We start from the raw sequence: 23,918 nt of genomic DNA, 5'->3' as shown, positions 1-23,918 counted from the left end.
CGCTGATTGGCTGACAGCCTCTCACGTTCAGAGAGATCGTCAGTCAGCTGGAGCTCGAGGAGAATAACAGTTGTTTTGATCCGTTGGGGATTGAGGACTCGCTTCATTCTGCCGTGGCGTTTATAATACTTTTAATTCGCCTCCGCAAAGTCCCGGATACGTGACTTTACACCGAGGAGAGCGAGAATGTAGTGCCGTTGTCACGCAGCCTCATTACAGCGACAGGTAAGTACGCTAGCGTTAGCTGTTTTCTCCTACATTGGTCGCTACATTGCAGGCAAGCTAGCTGGCTAGCTGTGCGTGTAGCACTTGGCGTAGTAGTAACAACTACAGCAGCCCGAGGGCATTTGCCGGCTCTCGCTTGTAGTTTATGTGTTTTGTATTTTAAAAGCAGGGTACCAGTAACACTATTTTGGTCTTAGCTGAGCTTCCTGCTAGCGCAGTTGGCTAGCAACAGTCGCTAAGCTACCCCTTGTCTCCAAGGTGACGGTGGATGGTGCTACCCCGCCGCCCGGGTCTCCGCTGTCTGAGCGACCCCGGCAGGAGCTCCTGTCCGGCTTCTGTCCAAGCCCGTCCCGGTGCCGAGCCCGCCCCGGTGCCGAGCCCCTCCTGCCGTCCGGGATCGCTGTGCCGTGGATGAGTGAGCGGCCGGGGCTCCGTGCCGCTTGTGGCCGCCCGGCGGACCGATGCTAGCGGCGCGGGCCGGAGGGGAGATGTCAGAGCGGGCATGTCTCGTCCTGGAGACCGCGTGGTAGTCGAGGGGACCCACGAGTGCACTCAGTATACCTACCAGTCGGACTTGGCGTACAGACTAGCGGACCACGTTTTCAGCCGTGGCTCATATCTGGATGGTGGGCTCGCAGCATGCCCACCAGCACCACACCACCGGCGGGAAGGAGTAGCGGCGCCGGCGGAGAGGGGCCCATGTCGGCCGCCTCCTCCGCCTCCGCCCTCGGCTCCTCGGTCCGGTTCGTGCCGGCGTTCTGCCTGGGCGTGGGGGCGGCGGTCGCGTTTCAGCTGGCGTGGGGGGGCCTGACCCTCACCTCGTTCTTCTTGAAGCTCTTCATCTACGTGTCGTTCGCGCTGCTGTGCTTCCTGGCCGGGAGCTTCGTGCTGCTGGTCCGGAAGAGCCCCCTCAAAGTCAGCTGCTTCGACCGGAACCGGAGGCTGTCCTCCGTGCGGCAGGAGTTCTTCAACAAGCTGATGGTAAGATCTGCTGTGTGCTCGTTACACACAACACTCAGGAATCACACACTTCCGCTGTCACAAGGACAGACACATGACACATTCCTGCCCACTGCTTTAGACTTTACAATGAGTCACCTCTGATCAGATCCTCCCCATCAACAACAACAACAACAACAACAACAACAACATCAACAGCTTTTGTTGTCTAGTTAGTCACTGTACATACTTTATACACTTCATATACACTGTACATACTTTACATGTTTGCACTTTCTTTATCGTTTCATTTCCTAAATTATTACGCTTCACTGTTTTGTTTTGTTGTATATATTGAGTATTTTGCATTTCTGATATTTTTGGTGTCTCATATGTAAGTTGCTTGCTACTGTGACTAACAAGTGTCTCCTCGGGATAAATAAAGTATACATCTGTCTATCTGTCTATCTATCTATCTGTGACATAGCATTAGCATTACACCATGCATTATGACCTCTGCAATCCATTGATGGAGAGGAAACAGACTCATTCTGAGGGCACTTCTCTCACATAGTCAACATGTTGTCAACATTTCTGTGTTCAATACATGTTTCTCCTCTCCTCTGGAGCTTCATCCTCAACCCCTCCCCCACTCTCAATTATTTCCCCGTCCACCTTTCCCAGCTTTCCGCTCTCTCTCTCTCATCTTCTTCCTGGATTCCTCGCTGGCTGTGTTGTTCAATAATTGATGAGGTGGAGCTGGATTTAGACAAACACACAAACACAAACACACACGCTCAGATACAGGGTGATTTATTCCGCAAGGAAAGTAAATTGTGTCCCTGAAAACCGGCTGGCGGGTTCGCCTCTAATGCGCAGCCACAGCCCAGCGGCTGCCTTTCAGGTGTGTGTGTGTGTGTGTGTGTGTGTGTGTGTGTGTGTGTGTGTGTGTGTGTGTGTGTGTGTGTGTGTGTGTGTGTGTGTGTGTGTGCTGATGACTTATTGATGTTAACAGCGCAGGAGTATTGTAACAAGCGTCTGTCTGGTGGACATGTTGTATAAGCCATGACAGATTTGTGCTGCCTTTAGAAAGTGAGGCTTATTGAACGCACCGCTCTTCTCCTCCGTCTGGTTGTTGCCCAATATTTACCTGATTTGATGCTGTTGTCACCATCTGCAATGTGATGTGATGTGAAGGCGGCTAACACGTGATCTCTGCTGCTCTTGTGTTCCAGGCCCGCTTTTTGGTGCCGGTTCAGGAGTCGAGCCAGAGCAGCAGGAGGGTGGTGGTGTCGCACAACGTGGACAAAGCTCTGAAGGAAGGTAACGGACTCGCTGCTGCTTTCCAGGGTTTCTGCTTGTCTCATGACCGCCGCGTCAGCGCGTTAGGAAACGGTCGACCTGCGAGGCGTCCCGCTCAGCGCAGCGTGCTTCAGATCATCAGCGTGACAAAGTTAGCTGTGGACGTGAACGCACAAAGTGCACCAACAAGTCAGGGATCTCAAGATGCACAAGGTCACTCCAGCATCAGATGTGGTATTTGCGTTAAAAGGATTCACGTTCACTGCTCACACTTTAACAAACAAAGTTATGGGACGAAAAGGAAAGCTCTGTTTTAGGTTTGACTTCATCCCTCAAGCTCTCTGAATCCACCTCGTATACTCATCTGGTACATCTTTGAGTGTGTGATTTATAGAACTATTAAAGGTTTGTGTTATTTAATGCCCTTAAAAATAGGAATTCACTCAATGAATTCAGCCTTGAATATCATGATATTACAGTTTGGTTTTAGTACTCTGTACTTTCACACATAAGCTTTCTTTCAGCTATGTGTGTCGCAGCTGTGTTTAATCGTACATGTCAAAATATTATATAGCATATTATGTCTAATTGTATTCACATGAATAACAATACCAACAATATCTATTCCAACATCAAACTACTTTTTGGCAAAAATCCCACAATGCTTGCCTTTTGTTTTATTCACCAAATGTATGAGTTACGGTTCTGCCGCAAAACCACGGCCTCATCAACTTCAACTTTCTGTTGTCTTCACTCAAATAAATCAAAGTAGAGTTTTACACGTCCCTCAAAAACCCATCAGCCTCCATTTCAATGAGGGTTGCTTAAGTGTTTCTGACACTGGAGACGCTTGCAGCTTCTGCTTTAAAAAACAAAAAACTGCTGACTGATGGCGCTCTGTGTCTGTCAGGCGTCACGTCCCCTCAGTGATCCCTCCCACTCATACTGGATTACAACAGTACAGCGTCCTGGTTTCACACACACACGCACACACACATGCACACACACACAGGCAAAGTATGTCTGGCTGCCAAGGAACAGATGGCTCCAGGATTTACACCACGGGTGTGTATCTGCATACACTCCAGTGTGTGTTTTTGAAAAGCTTCCTTCGGGACGAGTGTGTGTGTGTGAGTTTACAAGGACGTTATGAGGTCCACAGTCGAGATCTGCTCTGTCGCTTATTTTGATGAACCGTGTTTCGGTATCGGTTTTGTGTTGCTCAATTCTGGGCTTTAAATCAAGCGCTCCCAATTCGGGGCATTAGCTTCCCAGAGGAGCTACGATTAGCAGTTTGTATGTATGAGTTGTAGGAACAGCACGCAAGAAAATGTATGAAATCACTTGTTAAACATTTTACGACACTTCTTCCTGCTTAACAGTTGCATCCAAAGAAAAATAAGATGGTGCTTGATCGTGTATTTCAGACACATTTCCCATTATTTGGACTGAAATGCACAAGATCTAATGTGCACTGTAACTACTAGAAAGCACCAGCCTTTCGGTCCGTGGACTCAATCATCTTCTTTCCTTCTCGGGGTCACGGTATCTGGAGGAGGGATCACAAGTCTCACCCATACAGACGGATGAATGCATTCTCACCTGCAGGCAACGGAGCCACCGGTTCACCTGACCTGCACGTCTTTGGACAGAAACCTACGCAGACTAACCGAGAACGTGCACAACCCGTTTGTCCTGTTTGTATGGTAGACGTAAAAAGAGCCACAATAGTCCGATGTGTAAACGGGCGACGGTCTTGGCTCAGATCCGATTCATGTCTCGCATCATTAAAAACTTGCTTTGCCTCTGGCGTCTCGTCCACCACGTCCGCTCCACATTCTAAGATGTTATGGCCTCACAGCTGAAAGGCTAAAATACATTTCCTTCACGAAGCAGATAGAAAAAGGAAAGATTGATTTGATTCACATATTTTATGGAGTTGTCGAGAGGGAAGCGCCACGTTCCTTCAAAGCACAATTCCTTGCATCAGTGTGCAGTTATTACCGCATTAATGGTGATTGAGATTTCACTGTTGAATGCTGTGTAGAATGCTTCAGTACTCGAGTTGCAGGCCAGTGATTCTGCTTCTTGTGCATCTGTTAACGCTGCTGTCAGTTATGGCTTAAAGCAACATCAGAAAAGCACAGCAGCATTTTGAGACGTTGCTCAAGAGATAAGAAGCTGAAGCTGGAAGGTTTAGTTTGTCTACACACAATCTGGCCAACTGTCAATGTAATGTGAGAGCTTTTTGAAAGTATGGTTATTCTCTTCAAACCACACTACCTTTCATCAAATGTATATTCCAACAAGATGAGATAAGACGGGAAAATAGTTTACATAAAACCTTTAAACGGATCCACAGATGATCAGTGGCGTTTGTGCCTTATCTGGCGGAGCGCCAACAGCAGGTGTGTGTGTGTGTGTGTGTGTGTGTGTGTGTGTGTGTGTGTGTGTGTGTGGGGGTGGGGGTGGGTGTGGGGGTGGGTGTGCGGGTGGGTGTGCGGGTGTGCGTGTCCTGTTCGGGGCGTTCTGCACTTCCTGCTCAAAGCGTGCTGCTGGGATGGGCCCCATGACAGTCCCCATGACCCTGCACATGATGAGCAGCGTGTACATAGGGCAGGGTGGTTTGGCCAGAAATTCACATCACAGTATTTTGTACGATTCTGGCGGTTTCACGGTATATCATGGTATTTCTTTCCGAGTAAACACATTCATTCATAGATGCCGAAAAGGACGTCGTCGTTGTTCACCGCTCGCTGAACAACTCGCTCCAACTGTCCAGCAGCTGTTTGTACGTTGGTACGTAGAGGGTGTTAGGAAGCTAAACATGGAGGGACTTAGGACCCAGCAGAATGTAGGGGAAAAAGACCGGAAGGGTCTGTCCCTTCCTGCTATGGAGTTTCTTCTTGTTGTGATACTGGGTGAGCTTTACCCAGCATGCAGTTCGGCGGTGTATTTTTATAAATGTGCAATTCTTAGTGTTACAAATTGGTTGTGTTGTGATGTTTTACCTGTTAAAGAGCGTTAGTTGTGGTTATTAATTGTTGTTATAAAGTTAAAACCATGATTTATTTTTCTGAAAAAATAAATGTTGCTGCCTGCCGAAGAGCGACAACAGTTGTTATGTATGACGGTATATGGAAAATTCATACCGTATGGAAATTTGAAACCGGTGTACATACCAAATAGATGGACGGAGGAGACTTCTCCACCGCTCAAATGCTGCGTCAGCAGGAAAGGAAACTAGTGCGATGGGTGTGTTCAGGCGTCCTGGGAGATTAGAGCATTCGCCAGGGTAAACCGAGCCGGGACCGCTCCTCTTGTTTAGAACGCTTATTAATGGTTAGTGCACAACATTGGTGTCGGTAGAATGTTACCGACTGCATCTTTAAACATTTAAAAAGTACATTTCTCTCTTCAAGCCATTAAAATTCAGCCGTAAAGACGAGCTGTCTGACGCTTCAGTGTTCATGGTCCCTCCCTCTGCCTGTGTCCCCAGTGTTTGACTACGCCTACAGGGACTACATCCTGTCGTGGTACATCCCTTTGAGTCTCGACGAGGGCCAGCTGTACTCCATGCTGTCGGAGGACTGGTGGCAGATGATCGGCCAGCTGCGGTCCCGGCTCGCCGACATCGACCTCGTCAACGTGGTGTGTTACGACACCATCCGGATCCTACACACACACTTCACCGACCTCAAGGCTGCGTCTGCAAGGTACACACTTCCATTCAGTTTATTTTGTAGCAACAGAGGAGGATCCCTCTCCCCGGATGGACAGAAGCAATAGATGTCATGTGACCAGAATGAACAACGTAACAGAGTTACAGCACATTACATGAATATGACAGAAAGTATTCATATAATGAGTAGTATACGCATGGAGCATATCCAGATAACCACGATCCATGAAGCAGAAAGAGGTAGAGAGGAGGGGCATCAGCATGAGGCAGGAGGCAGGAGGCAGGAGGCAGGAGGCAGGAGGCAGGAGGCAGGAGGCAGGAGGCAGGAGGCAGGAGGCAGGAGGCAGGAGGCAGGAGGCAGGAGGCAGGAGGCAGGAGGCTGGAGGCAGGAGGCAGGAGGCAGGAGGCAGGAGGCTGGAGGCAGGAGGCTGGAGGCAGGAGGCTGGAGGCTGGAGGCTGGAGGCTGGAGGCAGGAGGCTGGAGGCTGGAGGCTGGAGGCTGGACCAGCCACGATCCATGGAAACTTAAGGACAGGAAGCACAGAGGCTCCCGGGAAGAAGTAGAGTCAATAATGTGCATTTGAAGAGACATGAATTTATCCAGAAGTAGAGAGAACACACACACACACACACACACACACACACACACACACACACACACACACACACACACACACACACACACACACACACACACTTAGCTTGTTTAATGCTTGGGTGTCCGCTGCGTTCCTCACAGTGAAGCAATGCGTTCGTCGCTGTTGTCTAGCAGAAAATATGTCAGCTGTGACGCTAACGGAGCGTCTTCCCTCCGCCAGTGTTCAGGCCAAGCACTGCATCGTGTGTGCGTGTGCAGACGGGGTGAAATTATTGCAATAAATCCCATTTTAAAATCCTCTGCCCTCGCTCCCTCTCCAGGCGGCGTCCGCCAGGTGCACTTACAGACAGAGTGATGATTCCCACCTCGTCTGGTTTATTATCCCGGCCAGTCGGGCGAGACTTATGATTTGATCGCCCTGCGGCCTCCTCGCCCTTCAGGAGCGTCTCGCTCAGTCGGCTGAGGCCCTGAGACGCAACACAATGCCAATAAACAATGGCGGCCTTCGCTCTGTCGATGAGGAAGGATCTCCTACGCGTCGTCTGACATCTCTCTCTCCTTGTGTTCATATCTCTTATGTCTCCTCTCCGTGTGTGTGTGTGTGTGTGTGTGTGTGTGTGTGTGTGTGTGTGTGTGTGTGTGTGTGTGTGTGTGTGTGTGTGTGTGTGTCCAGACCAGAGGAGTGCACTCGGCCGTTTCCTCTCCATCCCTGTTTGGTCGGGCCGGACTCCGAGCTGGCCTTCCTCCGCTGCGTGGCCAGAATACTGCTGCTGTGTCTGCTGCCGCAAAAGGACGCCAAGTCCCACACACTACGCTGCTGCCTCACAGAAGTCATCACTACTAAAGGTACCGGCGTCTGGGTCGGCTAGAGAACGCGTACTCTCAAGGCGGACGTCCTTTTGTTCTTGACTTAACTTTCTGTTCAGGGCAGACGTCTTGATCTGAAGGCTCAGGTGTCGTTTATAGACGTGAACGACGGCTGCTCCACCAGGTGGTCCGGTCACACGTCCTGGTGTTGAAGGTTAGGGTTTTGTGGAAACTGGAATGGAATGGAGCCTGAGTTCACGTCGTCAGTCTCACCTGCTAGTGAACACGCCTCTGTGACGGATGACAGAGCAGACATGGATAACACCATAGTGCTTTCAGTCAGTTATTTTGTGATGCAGGGAAATGTCCATTAGAACAAATGGAGCTGTTGCTAACGTTTTCCTTTGTATTTGACGAAGGCTAATAAACCACGTCAGGGAGCCCACAGGACAAATACCAGGGCTGTGGGACTGGAAATCCTACATGTATTCACCATTATTTATTACAGCTGCTCTTTTGCTGCTGTGACTATTAATAGATGAAATAAAAAGGAAATGCATCATTTTTATAGCTGCTTTTCTAACTGTAGAACTGCATCTCCCACAGATTTGTCCCTCTGTGAGCTTGAAGAGTAACTTGACACTAAACCATGTTTTTGAATGACATGACTGCATCAGGGCGAGTCACTTCCACTGCTTTCGCTTTGACGCACAGGGTTGTTCGAGTGAAGCCTGACTCGAGTGTTGTTGAAATGAGAGTCCCGTGTGCAACTAGAAAGGTGCATGGAGTGGAGTTTCAGATCTCCATCGCGTGACTGAATGAATGCAGCCAGCGCTGCTAAGTGCCGTCAACCGGCCGGCATTAAAACTCACAGATGAGTGCAGGAGCCACGCGATCGTTCACTTCACTTTGTGCCTTCTTCTCTCTCTGTGTGCCGCAGTGCTGAAACCCTTGGTGGACGTGCTGAGCGACCCGGACTCCATCAACAGGATGCTGCTGTCTCAGCTGGAGCAGAGGGAGCAGCAGGCCGAGCAGCAGAAGAAAGCCTACACCTACGCTGCCTCCTACGAAGACTTCGTCAAGCTGATCTCCACTTCTGCCGATGTCAATTTCCTCAAACAACTCAGGCACGACGCGGCAGACTTTAACTTGTTGAACTTGTGTCCCGTACGGACGTAGACTTCCTTAAAAGAACCCAAATGTACACAAACATTTCACCCAGACGACGTTAACCAGCAGTCCGTTTTCTGCTGAGGAGTTACCATGGGAACAGACGGTGTCTCTTTGGTACATCACCAAAGACATTACTCTACAACATTACTCTTTATGAAGTAATAAAGGTTCATATGGCAAGCTCATCACTACTCTAAATGCGGCTGGACCTGATGCTGTTCCACCGTCTCCTTCGTTTTAGAATGACCATGCATGGGAGATTTCATCAGGCCGTCATGTTTACTTCAGTTCATCCATCCTAAGGCGGCCCATTTAGATTCCATGGATTGATCCCAAACAGCTGACTGAAGTTTTGCATCTCTGTCTCTCTTTGCAGGTATCAGATAGTGGTAGAGATTATTCATGCCACCACCATCAGCAGCCTCCCTCAGCTCAAGAAGCAGAAAGGTACGGAAACGCATCGTATGACAAAACAAAAACAAAAAAAGTGTGACTTTAAAGCTGGGTTATGCAGCTTTCAGGTCGCGATTGTGATCCCGATGCCCTCTGAGAGTTACCGTCCGGGTTTCTTCTCAAACATGTGGGTCTGTGACGTCCTTTGAGAGGACGATGCTGGAATAGCAACCTTTTCTGCGCGACCTTCCTCCCTTGACTCTAGCGTTCACCATCTGAAGGGACGCGTGCGTTTGTAGAACGGGTAACCGCTCTTTAACGGCCTGCGGTCGGCCGAAGTCTCCTGGGACAGGCTACATTTGATAAAGCCAGGAAACTGAGCCGCGAGGAGGCGTAGAAGCCCAGGATTCTCTCGGACCACTTGAATTCCAATATAGGTTATTATTTATAATACAATACACAACGTTGGGATGTACTGTATTCATTATAGTGAGCTCTGTTGCTGCTCCGGCTCTTGGCGGCCCCACGTAGAGACTATGTGATGGTCTGTCGGCACCGAGGGCCGCGTGTCACCGGGGCTAAAGACCAAGAACGTTAACCTGATGATGATCAGCAGCTGTAATATTTACCCTGTTCTCCATCTTGTATTAGCATATTGGCTCAAAACAAAAAGCACATCTGAGGTTGATGGGAATGTCATTGCTTTGGCCGGTATCTATTCACTAATCAAGGCACTGCATGAGTCAACAAAGTCTAGCGTGAGATAAAGAGTCAGGGGATCGCCAAAATGACTTCAATTCATCCTGAGATGAACACGAGCACCATTCCGCTCAAATGTCAAGCTGCAGGTGAACGGCAGTCACGGGACCACTAAATCATCCTCTGGCTCCTTCTATGTCGGCACCACATTTCATGGCAATCCGTCCGGTCCAATCGATCCAACATAGAGAATGTCAACCTCACTGGAGGAAAGCCCTCTGGGCACCATGACTGTCTGTACAGCATCTCATGGCAATCCATCCCATAGTTATTGAGATATGTAAATCCTGAGGCTCACACGGTTTGCTGCGTCTCTCTCTCAGAGCGAAAAGGCAAAGAGTCAGCCGCCATGAAGGCGGACCTGCTGAGGGCCAGAGACATGAAGCGGTACATCAATCAGCTGACCGTCGCTAAGAAGCAGTGTGAGAAAAGGATCCGCCTCCTCGGGGGACCCAACTATGAGAGCACCGAGGAAGGAGGCGCCGACGACGGAGACGACCCTCAAAGCCAGAAGGTAAGAGGAGGAGCGGCTGGGAGGCGGCGGGCGCCACATGCTCGCTGGGAGAGAATGCTATGTTTCAGCCTGGATTGTTATGGTGCGAATCCTTTTGATGTTTTGTCTCTTACTCTCTCCTCCCACGTCCAGATTCTCCAGTTCGATGACATCCTGTGTAACCCAGGCTACCGGGAGCATTTCCGACTTTACATGGAGAGAGTCGATAAGAGAGCTCTGATTAGCTTCTGGGAACTGGTGGAAACGCTGAAAACTGCCAACAAGGTGATTCCAGCAGGGCTCGGCCCGGCGCTGCTGTTACTGCATGTCGTCACAGGGGGCAGCGACTTAGTGATGCAATGACAGGGTTACTGCGTCATGGACAACCTGGAACAGTCATGGAAGTTTAAAATGGTTATTTCCAGGCCTGGAAAAGTCCTTGAAAAAAATAAAATCCCAAAGTTTAGTAAAAGTCATGTAAATGTGTTATATTCATGTGTTCATGACGTTCATTTAGTTTAGAGTTTGAAATAATGAATATGCTTTAAAAAGAAAGACTCAGAATATAAGCAGGCATACATACAGGCATCTATATACATGTTAATTATTTTAATCAAACTATTGTCTCATTCATTTGAGTCATTTAAGGTTTACTGTATGCTTTGTATTCTCATTGTTAGTTTAAATACTACATCTACTCACTTTTTACTGTTTTTTTCCAGATTTCACTAAATGTTTGTCATGACATTTGGTTTAAAGTCATGAACTCCACTGGTCAGAATGTGTGTGACCCCTGTAATAGTAACTACGTTGCTGCTACAGTAAAACACATGAATGTGAGGAGTAACTGTGTGTGTGTTTATTTTGGTTTGGTTACTTTATTCATGTCTGTGTGTGTTTGTGACAGAATGAAGTTCCCCAAATCGTCGGGGAAATCTACCAGAAGTTCTTTGTGGAGAGCCGGGAGATTCCAGTGGAGAAGTTCCTCCTCAAGGAGATCCAGCAGAGTCTGGTGGGGAACCGGGGAACTCAAGTCTTTGTCCGACTACAAGAGCAGGTGCTTAGTACGAACAGCTGTAACTAGTCTCTCCGTGTTAGCGAGGCCCACAGCGTTAACGCCTTCCCGTCGCTCTCTCCGTCCTCCAGGTGGCCGAGACCATGAGGGAGCGGTACTACCCGTCCTTCCTGGTGTCCGACCACTACGACGTGCTCATCAGGCGAGACGAGCAGCGCAGCCAATCACAGTGCAGCACGGAGGAGAAGGAGGAAGAAGGGGTCAGACGTGCAGAATACTGGAGTGTGTCATCTGCGTGCGCATGCCCCTGCTGTTCCACGTTCTAATACAGATCCGTTGGTTCCGCAGTGCCAGGGTCTAGACGCAGGAGAGGAGGTGGGCGACGAAGGCAGTAAAAGAATCAACGAGCAGGCCAGCTGCGCCGCGACCAAGCTGCGCCAGCTCTACGACAAGCTGGAGTACAAGCGGCAGGCGCTGGGCTCCATCCAGAACGCACCCAAACCAGACAAGAAGGTAACGGGACCACAGCAGTCTGACCACACTAGAACTGCATTGAGACCACATGAACAGGGTTAAAGTCAGTGAACGTGCTCATCAGACCCCTCAGGCATTACGTCTGTAGTGTGGGAGAGAGATGAACCTGTTGAGCTGGAAAAATAAATCTAAACCAAACATGGCACATCTGATTTGCTTCAAAGTCATGTACCTCCTCTTGGGTTTTTGTTTACCTAAAGTTTTATGACTCGGAATATCCACAACACATGTTTTTGACATCATAAAAACATCCCAACAACACTTTAATTTAACGGTGCTGGTTCTCACTGGTTCTCACTGGTTCTCACTGGTTCTCACTGGTTCTCACTGGTTCTCACTGGTCCTCACTGGTTCTCACTGGTCCTCACTGGTTCTCACTGGTCCTCACTGGTTCACCTTCCGTGTGTCTGCAGATTGTGAGCAAACTAAAAGAGGAGATCGGCGCCATGGAGAGAGAACACGGTGAGCTGCAGCAGCACATCACCAGGACGGACTGGTGGTGTGAGAACCTGAGCCACTGGAGGGCCACCATCACTACTGCTGAGGTAGCTGTGTTTCTGTGTGGTCTTTTATAATGTAGATACTACTGCTGAAGGAACAAGGTAGCCGCTACGTTCACTGCAGGCGAAAGGGGCCCAAATCACATTTGTTTTTCATCACATATGTGACTAGATTAGTTTTTTCTACCGTTACGGTTCTATTATGAGTTTGACCACTTTCATATGTGGTATTAAATTAGTAGCAGTTCAGATTTATAATTCTGTGCTGGCGGGAGTCACTCAGCAAATACAAACATGGAGCTAAATCTCTGGTTTCCACATTTACAACTTGAATAAAACCATGAAGGTGGACTTCAATGGCCTTGACCAGTGGACACTGGAGTCTGATATTGGCCTCGTATAAAGAATAATGTGAACATCAAAATAACAGGCTTTTGAACAGGCAGACTTACGTTCTTGTGCATGGATCACATGTTGACCTTTGAACTTGACGCGTCCCAGTCTGCAGAGGAGGGCGGTGAGACGGTGGCCTGCTACAGCGTGAGCGTGAGCCTGGCGGAGGCAGAGGAGACGGCCAACAGTCGCTGGAGCGTCCAAAGGAAACTCACTGAGTTCCAGATGTTGCACCGCAAACTCACCGAGGTAAACGCAGCGCCGTGTGTCCTGGGGTCAACCTAGAGCGCCGCTCTGAATCCACTACATTCAACGTCAACGCAGATTAGTAATCCGCCTTAAAAGGTTTGGAACTGACCCTTCTAACGCCGTCGTCTTCTTCCTCCGCAGTGTTTCCCGTCACTGAAGAAACTGCAGCTGCCGTCGCTCAGTAAACTTCCCTTCAAGTCCATCGACCAGAAATTCTTAGACAAGAGCAAAACTCAGCTCAATGCCTTCCTCCAGGTAAACCAGCAGACAGCAGCTCCTCAACACCGACACACCGAGTGATGTGTGCTGACTGGAGGGGGACTGTGGTGTCTGCTGTAATGGATCAGTGTTTTCTACCTTATGAGCACATTTTCTACAGTAAAAAAATCCTGCGGCACACCAACAACCCAAAAAGTTACAAAATGTCACATTGTAGCATAATACAGCATATATGTAGGTAATTATTATTAATGTCACATTGTAGCATAATACAGCATATATGTAGGTCATTATTATTAATGTTACATTGTAGCATAATACAGCATATGTGTAGGTAATTATTATTAATGTCACATTGTAGCATAATACAGCATATATGTAGGTCATTATTATTAATGTCACATTGTAGCATAATACAGCATATATGTAGGTAATTATTATTAATGTCACATTGTAGCATAATACAGCATATATGTAGGTCATTATTATTAATGTTACATTGTAGCATAATACAGCATATGTGTAGGTAATTATTATTAATGTCACATTGTAGCATAATACAGCATATATGTAGGTCATTATTATTAATGTCACATTGTAGCATAATACAGCATATATGTAGGTAATTATTATTAATGTTACATTGTAGCATGATACTGCATATATGTAGGTAATAATTATTAATGTTACAATGTGCTACATTGTAGCATAATACTGCATATATGTAGGTAATTATTATTAATGTCACATTGTAGCATAATACAGCATATATGTAGGTCATTATTATAACCTGTGTGTGTGTGTGTGTGTGTGTGTGTGTGTGTGTGTGTGTGTGTGTGTGTGTGTGTGTGTGTGTGTGTGTGTGTGTGTGTGTGTGTGTGTGTGTCTCTCTCTGTGTGTAGCGTCTGCTGACAGATGAGCGGTTGTGCCAGTCGGAGGCCCTCTATGCGTTCCTCAGCCCGTCCCCAGAGTACCTCAAGGTAACCAACTTCTCACTCTTGGCCTTCAGAGAAGTCAGCAATGCTCTGATGAGTCACACACAACCGCACATGTATGTTCTGATCACTGCTAATAAACACCGGCACGGTGCGCTTCAGGTCGCTTCAGTGGTCGAGGCTTCAAAGCTCCTCCAGGATGTTCTAGAGCAGGGGTGCCCACACTTTTTTGGCTCACGAGCTACTTTTAAAATGACCAAGTCAAAAAGATCTACCTACATTAATAATGCTTATATCTATATAAAGCATTATTAATGTATAAATATACAGAGTATACTTTATATTTACAATATTGGCGTACCTTGCATAACTGCATGAACCCTTATGACACAATACAATTCTGTACATTTTTGGTCATTACATTTTGCTCTGATGACTTCACTGCATGGAACCAGCAGGGTTGCATAGTCCGGACAGTCGCTGCTGGTAGTCAGCGTCAGGCAGACCAAATGATCATCAGTCATGGTGGAACGCTGTTTGGACTTAATCTTTTTCATGTGGGAAAAGGCTGACTCTAGGGCTGCAACTAACGATTACTTTCATAAACGACTAATCTATCGACTATTTTTTCGATTAATCGACTAATCTGATGACTATTTCCCATAGCAAATTAAGAATAGTGACTCAAAATGTTGGAATTTGAACTTCAAATGTATTTGAGTAACAAGATCTGAACATCAGAACATCATCATAACAAATAAATTAAATAGTAATACAAATTAAAGTGCACATATGCTTTAAAAGTAAAGAAAAAGTACAAATAAAGATTTAAAGGTAACTCAACATAGCAATCAAGCCTCTGGAAGTGCAAAATAACTAAAGAATAACTGGGCTGCAAGTGCCATTCAAAGTCCAAAAGTTTAAAAAAATTGTCCATCCTACCCGATAATTAAAGCGCAAGGCTTTAAAAGTAAATCAAAATGACTCATTACAGTCCCACGTCTTGCTGCTCCCTCCTTCAGGGGAACACACGATTGACACACGTTTTAAATTGTAATTCAGAAACGTGAGCATATTGACATGCTCTTAGTTGGTTGTATTCTGCATGTTTAACAACATGGAGAAACTCCTGTATCTCCGGACAGAGCTCTATAAGCGTCTCACATCAGTGTGCAGCAGGAGGTCAGAGTGGCTGCAGTCCTTCTCCAGATGCGCACAGAACATCCGTCTTTGAAGAGCTCTCGCTCGATTAGACGATCTTTGTTGCCACATCCGTGATCTCTTTCATGTTTAGCGTTGCAGCGCATAATGCTTGTTGGTGTATTATGCAGTGGTAATGAAGGAAGTCGGGGAAAACATCTCCCTGTAATTGGCAATACATCCATTCAAGCGGCCAACCATTGCGAGCGCAGCGTCCGTAGTGATTGACATTAATTTGCACACTGGGAGCTGGGTTTTGTCGCTAAAGTTTTTTTAAATTTTTTTAATTATTGTTATTTTTTAAATGGCATGCGATCTACCCGCACTACCTCCGCGATCGACTGGTAGATCGCGATCGAGGTATTGGGCACCCCTGGTCTAGAGTAATAATCCTCTGTCCTCAGCTGGAGAGTCCTGTAGTATTTCTCCTCCTTTAAAGCAGCATGTCCTGTAGTGTTGATGTCCTCTTTCCTTGCCCGAAGGTGATGTCGATCCAGAAGAAGTCTTCTTTCTCGCTGGCCTCCTTCCTGGAGAGGCTGCCCGGAGACTTCTTCTCCCACACCGAGGTACTCCTTCGCTCACGGCCGTTAGCGGGACCGAGACACGCGCACCCGCTGAGCCTCCATTGAGATCCCGTGTGCCGTGTGCAAACTTTGCAGGAGGAGGCGGACGACGACAGCGACCTGTCCGACTACGGCGACGAGGCCGACGGGAGGAGGGACGCCCTGGCCGAGCCCTGCTTCATGCTCATCGGGGAGATCTTTGAACTCAGAGGAAGTGGGTAGCGCCTTTTGAGCCACTGTCGCGTTCTCCATTTTAATATCTCTAAACATGTTTTCTTTTGTCCTTTTGGATTTATCCGACCTGTTTCCGTCTCTCCTTGTCTGTCTGTCTGTCCCCTCAGTGTTCAAGTGGGTGAGGAAGACCCTGATTGCACTCGTCCAGGTGACATTTGGACGAACCATCAACAAGTAAGTTTCAGTGATGACGAGGTGATGAGTTGTTCTTGACTTTGTTCTATTCATCCAGCGTCTCTGCCACATAACTAGCCGGCGACATCACATGTGTTGTTGTGATAATTGCACTACAGGGAATCGTTAGAGAGGCAACACACGGTACATGTTGTATGATCAGATCTGGGCCTGGATCTCCAGAGAGCTTTATTAACCTGCTAGAGATCACTGTGTGATCACTGGTGTTTAGCTGCGTGTTGTTTTATGTTTTCTGAGACCGCTAACGAGGCTGACGTCTCCTGTTCTTCTAAATGTCACATTGTAGCATAATACAGCATATATGGTCATTATTATTATTAATGTTACATTGTAACATAATACAGCATATATGGTAATTATTATTATTAATGTCACATTGTAGCATAATACAGCATATATGGTCATTATTATTATTAATGTTACATTGTAACATAATACAGCATATATGGTAATTATTATTATTAATGTTACATTGTAACATAATACAGCATATATGGTCATTATTATTATTAATGTTACATTGTAACATAATACAGCATATATGGTAATTATTATTATTAATGTTACATTGTAACATAATACAGCATATATGGTAATTATTATTATTGTCACATTGTAGCATAATACAGCATATATGGTCATTATTATTATTAATGTTACATTGTAACATAATACAGCATATATGGTAATTATTATTATTGTCACATTGTAGCATAATACAGCATATATGGTAATTATTATTATTAATGTTACATTGTAACATAATACAGCATATATGGTAATTATTATTATTAATGTTACATTGTAACATAATACAGCATATATGGTAATTATTATTATTGTCACATTGTAGCATAATACAGCATATATGGTAATTATTATTATTGTTATTATTAATGTCACATTGTAGTATAATACAGCATATATGGTAATTATTATTATTAATGTTACATTGTAACATAATACAGCATATATGGTGATTATTTTTATTGTCACATTGTAGCATAATACAGCATATATGGTAATTATTATTATTAATGTTACATTGTAACATAATACAGCATATATGGTAATTATTATTATTAATGTTACATTGTAACATAATACAGCATATATGGTAATTATTATTATTAATGTTACATTGTAACATAATACAGCATATATGGTAATTATTATTATTGTCACATTGTAGCATAATACAGCATATATGGTAATTATTATTATTGTTATTATTAATGTCACATTGTAGTATAATACAGCATATATGGTAATTATTATTATTAATGTTACATTGTAACATAATACAGCATATATGGTGATTATTTTTATTGTCACATTGTAGCATAATACAGCATATATGGTAATTATTATTATTAATGTTACATTGTAACATAATACAGCATATATGGTCATTATTATTATTGTCACATTGTAGCATAATGCAGCATATATGGCTGACGTCTCCTGTTCTTCGTGCTCCAGACAGATCCGGGACACGGTGAACTGGATCTTCTGTGAGCAGATATCGGTGTGTTACATCAACGTGTTCAAGGACACCTTCTGGCCCAACGGGAAGCTGGCGCCGCACGTCAGCGTCCGGACTGACAGCGAACGCAGCGCCACGAAGGAGCGCGCCCAACAGAAACTACTCGACAATATCCCAGGTAGAGACACACACACGCACACACACACAGACTTACACACGCACGCACACACACGCACGCACACGCGCGCACACAGACACACACACACACACACACACACACACACAGACAGAGACAGAGACACAGACAGACACACACACACACACAGACACAGACACACAGACAGAGAGACACACACACACAGACAGAGAGACACACACAGAGACACACAGAGACAGAGACACACACACACAGACAGAGACACACACACACACACACACACACACAGACAGAGACACACACACACACACACACACACACACACACACACACACACACCTGGAGATGTAAAGTGATGATCTGAGCTCTCCTCTGCTCTCCGGTCAGATGCTCTAGCTAACCTGGTGGGCCAGCAGAACGCCCGCTATGGAATCATCAAGATCTTCAACGCGCTGCAGGAAGCCGGTGCCAACAAACACCTCCTCTACGTGAGAGCGATGTCAACCCGTCACTCATTACACGCCGTGTGGATATGTGCAAAACAAGTAACTGTCTCTCTGTCTCCGCTAGGTGTTGATGGAAATGTTACTCAAGGAAGTGTGCCCTGAACTCAGCACGGAGGTGGACAACATCTGAACACACACACACACACACACACACACGTAACACACACACACACAAGTAACACAAAAGGAGTCTTTGGATCTAAGGCCTTTCTGTAGCCGACCAATCATAAACTGCCCAGCCGGACGGGGAGAAGCCTTCTGTTGGTCCCGCCTCAGACGGAGAGCAGCCGGTTGGAGTCAGAGCGGGTTCCTGGAAGCAGAGCTGTGAGGAGATGGAACGGCTCCGGTCCCTGAACCGGGCGCCGGCTGTCTTTGTTGTGGCACAGATCTAAACGTGTGAAACATGGAGTCTGCCTTCTACTGGACGGATCACACGTGAGAGTCAGTCACACCAGAACAAAATGTCATTTCCCACGTCTGCAGGTCTTTTTGTTGTTTCTTATTTTAATAATGCATCAGATCTGTACCACAACAAAGCCGTTGCCCCCGTGTGACTCATCGCTCGACTACAGAAGAGTCTCCCAGCGTGACGGTGAACTGCAGGCCGGTCTGCTCCCGGCTGTTTACCGCGATTAAACGCAGCAAAGACAGTGAAGGTCCGATATTCGGTCGCTCCCTGAAGGCAACGCGGTGCGTCTGCGCCCGCGGACCTCTGAACATTCCTCCTCCACACAACCTGAGCAACACTTGTGTTCTGTGATTCTCGTTAAGGCTTATAATTGTGCAATATAATGTCATGTAAAAGTCATTGTGATGATTTTATTTATGATTATTATTGATAGATTTTATTTTTACCAAAAATTGTTTAGAGAGCGTTTATATAAGCAATAAATTGCAAACAAAAAGTGTATGTGGTGTTTTTTGGTTTTCTTTAAATGGTCTTTGACACTGAATTGAATATGAACCATGACTATTATGAGTATAACATATTACTAACACATTGTCTAATCCATTATTCATATTTTAATTGAACCTTTCCTTGATTGATGTGTAACTATTTAAAAGTGATGAATGAAGTAAAATACAAGTCTTCAATGAGTAAAGGTTAAAGACCCTGCTTTACTACTTTCACCAAAAACTAAATAAATCAAATATATTATTTGTGTTTTGTACAGATTTTGATAAAGCATATAATAGTAATGTTACATATTATATTGTCACCTTTGTAATGCAGACAAACATGAGTAAAATGAGCAGCAGTAAAGACAGTATTGCCTTTTTAACTATTACAGTGTTTTCAGTATATTCTGCTGCATTCACAACCCACAGGATGAACTTGGTGTTTCAATAGAAATGATTTAAAACAAGTAGTCGTTTGTCGTTTTTTTAATGAATATAAAACAGACAGGGTTCATACACATTCTGAATAGCGTCCCTGAACAGACTAATGTGATCGCAGAAGGTGTGAGGCTCACAGTTTAAGGACGTGAACGCAACATGTGTTCCTCGGAGGATGAGGCTCCTCTCCTCAGAGCAGCTGGTCAGGCTAGCGTCAACACACCGGGCAGCACTGCGCCTTCAGAATAAGAGCGCAACCTGTGTGGCGTACAGGAGACACATTGAGATGTACAAAACAATAATCCATGAACCATCCGCTCCTGCTTATGTCTAACTTTCAAACAGTAGTGTCATTTTGTAAATTGCAACCTCACACCTTGTTTGCGTGACTTATCCTGGTTGACAGTAAACCAGGTAGGATATTGCAACCAATCACATACAATAATGAACCTAAAACCCAGACACAGATGTACAGACATGTCTGTATTATATTATATGTCATTATGTCTGAGCCTCACACACATAACCAGCTGGGAGAGGTACAACAATGTGACGCGTGTGCTTTTATTTTGTCGCATAAACCCGGAAGTAGTGCAGCACTATCACGGTACGTAGACTTGCTGTGATGCTGAGCGCAGAGGGGATGAGGCGCTGACATTCGCAGGTTTCGGAAACATTGCTCTCCGGTAGCGTCACACGTTAACGTGGCTCAACGGTAGGTCTGCTTTACGGTGAGCGGGTATAACGGGCTGCGGGAATCACCGCAGACGAGCTAGCGCTAACGGGGAGCTAGTCGCTAGCTCGGGTTAGCTTAGTGTCCACTCGTTTGGCTTTACTTTGGTTTTGCCTTTCCTGAAGTTAAAGCTAACCCGCTAGCTGAAGTCAGCGACAGGTTCCTATAGACAGACTGAACAGTAGTTATACCACGCAGCGGGTTTACCATGTTGTTTTTAATTCATTTTTGTTATATGAATACTTGTTATGCTAGCAGCTAAGCTAACTCTTAAGCGGGTAAACGCTATCTGAATGCTAAAGTGACGCTATCTGGTTCATTGTGGTTGCCTGACAACGGGAACTTAAAGAAACAGTAACGTGACTGGAGCGTTGTTCAGATCACCGAAGCTCCTACGACTACTATTAAGGGACATGTCCAATGTTCCCTCTAATTGTTTTCAGCACTGAGCAAATCTCTTTTTTTCTGAGCGCACATTTCAGCACTGTGAGCAATTCTCAACCACGCGATCTGCCGAAAATGACCACAAGCCTGGTTAGCCATAGGGGATTCAAAGAGATGACAGCAAATGCATCAATATGTATACAAGGTTGATATTTATTCTATATCCTTTATAATGGCTGGACTTTAGGAACATTTTAATGATGGTGTTTTACCAGTCAGTTTAGTTGAACTTAAAGGATCTTTGTTGCACTTCAATAAGGGGAGGTTATGACTGGTTCACTGGTTTTGACTGATAATGATATATATAAAAAATAAAAGTATCAAAGGTGTTTAGTCATTTCTCAGCAGGTACAACATTTAAAGAAAAATGCTAATGCAGTGCTTAACAATAATTATAGGCCTATTAAATTGACATGGTGTCATTTTTCCTAAAGGTAGCCTATATAAACAATTTAATAACTTCATATTCTTCATATTTAAATATGTCTGAAAGTGTCATCCTACCTGTGTCAGTTTGGCCTATTTCATCTAGCCCCTCATGATTGAACGTTAGGCAGACCTTTTTCTGGGGCGCCTACTCTGCCTTCTTTTCGCCATGGTAGCCTATAGCTGCTGGAGCAGGGCCACTTCGACTGGCCTGCGCGGCCGCGCGCGCAGCTTAGAGGGAACACTGGACATTATATATATGTATATATATATATGTATATGTGTGTGTATATATATATATATATATATATATATATATATATATATATACACATGTGTGTATGTGTGTGTATATATATATATATATATATATATATATATATATATATATATATATATATATATATATATATACATGTTGACAGGGAGCCCTGTAGTAATAGCAGGGTTTTTGCCTGGAAAAGTCCTTGGAAAAAAATAAAATCCCCAAAGTTTAGTAAAAGTCATGTAAATGTGTTATATTCATGTGTTCATGTTGTTCATTCACGCTGAGTTTGAAATAATGAATATGCTTTTAAAAGAAAGACTCAAAATATAAGCAGGCATACATACAGGCTTCTATATAAATGTTTATTCTTTTAATCAAACTATTGTCTCATTCATTTGTGTCATTTAAGGTTTACTGTATGCTTTGTGTTCTCATTGTTAGTTTAAATACTACATTTACTCACTTTTTACTGTTTACACCCAGATTTCACTAAATGTTTGTAATGGAAAAGTCATGACTCCATTGGTCAGAATGTGTCTGAACCCTGTCTTTGGTTGTGAAAACACCTGTTTATATACCAGGTTGTGATAACACCTGCTTATATACCAGGTTGTGATAACACCTGTTTATATACCAGGTTGTGATGACACCTGTTTATATACCAGGTTGTGATAACACCTGCTTATATACCAGGTTGTGATAACACCTGTTTATATACCAGGTTGTGATAACACCTGCTTATATACCAGGTTGTGATAACACCTGTTTATATACCAGGTTGTGATGACACCTGTTTATATACCAGGTTGTGATGACACCTGTTTATATACCAGGTTGTGATGACACCTGTTTATATACCAGGTTGTGATGACACCTGTTTATATACCAGGTTGTGATGACACCTGTTTAGATGAGTTCCTCCTTGGCACACAGTCCAAACCCCTTTTTTATTTACGCACCAATTTAAAGTTTAAATTTGCAGCCTTGAGTCTTTCAGCATTTTATGCTAATATTTTGCTCTTAAATTATGCCAAGCATGACATCTGTGACTTCATGACCATACTGCAATGCACTTTATACACTGATTGAGCAATACTGATATCCTATTTTTGTGCCTTATTTTGTGCAATACTCTTACTATATTGTGTGCCTTATTTTGTTTACCTTTAGTTTATTGTAATGTTGTGTTAGGAGGACCCAGCAAAACAAGCGGTTCATCTTACAGAGTAACTCTGTTATCTGTGCATATGACCATAAACATATCTTGGATCTTGAATCCTGTGTTCTCAGCTGGGTTTTCTGCCTCAAAAGGAGATGGACGACGAGCTGGAGAACTTCATCAGGGAGCGCAGGGCGAGGATGGCTGAGGATAAAGCCAGTCTGCAACACGAGCCTCCGTACATGGAAATAAAGGTGAGTTGGGAACCAGTTTTTAGGTTATAAACTGGTCCAGAACCAGGTCGGGTTTGCAGATTAATAACCACTTAATATACAGTACATCCATTCACTCACACTTGGGTGAATCCAGTGACGAACAACACATTATAAAAAGTAAATATGGTTTTCAATCACTTCATTTTATCCGGGGAGCAAACCAAAATGATGACGCGCAAACATTTTTAATTGTAACTGATGGAAAGTATTAAGTGACGTGTAAACATATGAACAGAGCACAGACGGTGTGGTGGGTCTTTTAATGCGTGCTGTTGTGTTCTTTTGGCTGACAGGGAAAACCCCACAGGGCCTACCAGTCCCCTGCTAAGGAGAACATCCCTCCCAGGTCCAGAGCGCAGGAGAAAGGTACAGTCATGTGAGCAACGTCAGAGGCTTTGTTCCTGCAGGGCTCCTACGTCATGGAAAACCTGGAAGAGTCATGTAAATGTGTTATATTCATGTGTTCATGTAAATGTGTTATATTCATGTGTTCATGTCGTTCATTTACGCTGAGTTTGAAATAATTGATATGCTTTTAAAAGAAAGACTCAAAATATAAGCAGGCATACATACAGGCATCTATATAAATGTTTATTATTTTAATCAAACTATTGTCTCATTCATTTGAGTCATTTAAGGTTTACTGTATGCTTTGTGTTCTCATTGTTAGTTTAAATACTACATTTACTCACTTTTTACTGTTTACACCCAGACTTCAC

The 23,918-nt window shown here is 44.8% G+C and overlaps 2 protein-coding genes across 2 annotated transcripts in view; both read left to right on the top strand.

Moving 5' to 3' along the window:
• Window positions 1-864: 864 nt before the first annotated feature.
• snx25 (sorting nexin 25) lies at window positions 865-19,452 on the top strand (the record flags this gene model as incomplete). Its single annotated transcript, XM_079229132.1, has 21 exons — window positions 865-1,206; window positions 2,400-2,487; window positions 5,966-6,182; window positions 7,419-7,591; window positions 8,493-8,679; window positions 9,102-9,172; window positions 10,201-10,391; window positions 10,524-10,655; window positions 11,278-11,427; window positions 11,517-11,645; window positions 11,734-11,898; window positions 12,333-12,464; window positions 12,921-13,061; window positions 13,203-13,316; window positions 14,183-14,260; window positions 15,898-15,981; window positions 16,075-16,192; window positions 16,320-16,386; window positions 17,890-18,071; window positions 18,438-18,538; window positions 18,621-19,452. 21 exons carry the CDS (start codon window positions 865-867, stop codon window positions 18,684-18,686), a joined length of 2,928 nt encoding a protein of 975 aa, XP_079085258.1. The 3' UTR covers window positions 18,687-19,452.
• Window positions 19,453-20,515: 1,063 nt separating this feature from the next.
• LOC306746033 (centrosome and spindle pole-associated protein 1-like) overlaps window positions 20,516-23,918 on the top strand; it is a gene marked incomplete at its 3' end in the record, with an annotated part of 15,749 nt that continues 12,346 nt past the window's right edge. The window contains exons 1-3 of the mRNA XM_079228897.1: window positions 20,516-20,609; window positions 23,077-23,178; window positions 23,493-23,565. Of these exons, the coding sequence (XP_079085023.1) occupies window positions 23,080-23,178; window positions 23,493-23,565 (172 nt within the window). The 5' untranslated portion in view covers window positions 20,516-20,609; window positions 23,077-23,079. The remainder of the gene's footprint in view (window positions 20,610-23,076; window positions 23,179-23,492; window positions 23,566-23,918) is intronic.

This window comes from Taurulus bubalis, assembly GCF_910589615.1.
Source record: "Taurulus bubalis genome assembly, chromosome: 13".
Lineage (NCBI taxonomy): Eukaryota > Metazoa > Chordata > Actinopteri > Perciformes > Cottidae > Taurulus > Taurulus bubalis.
This window is presented reverse-complemented; position numbering and strand designations above follow the sequence as displayed.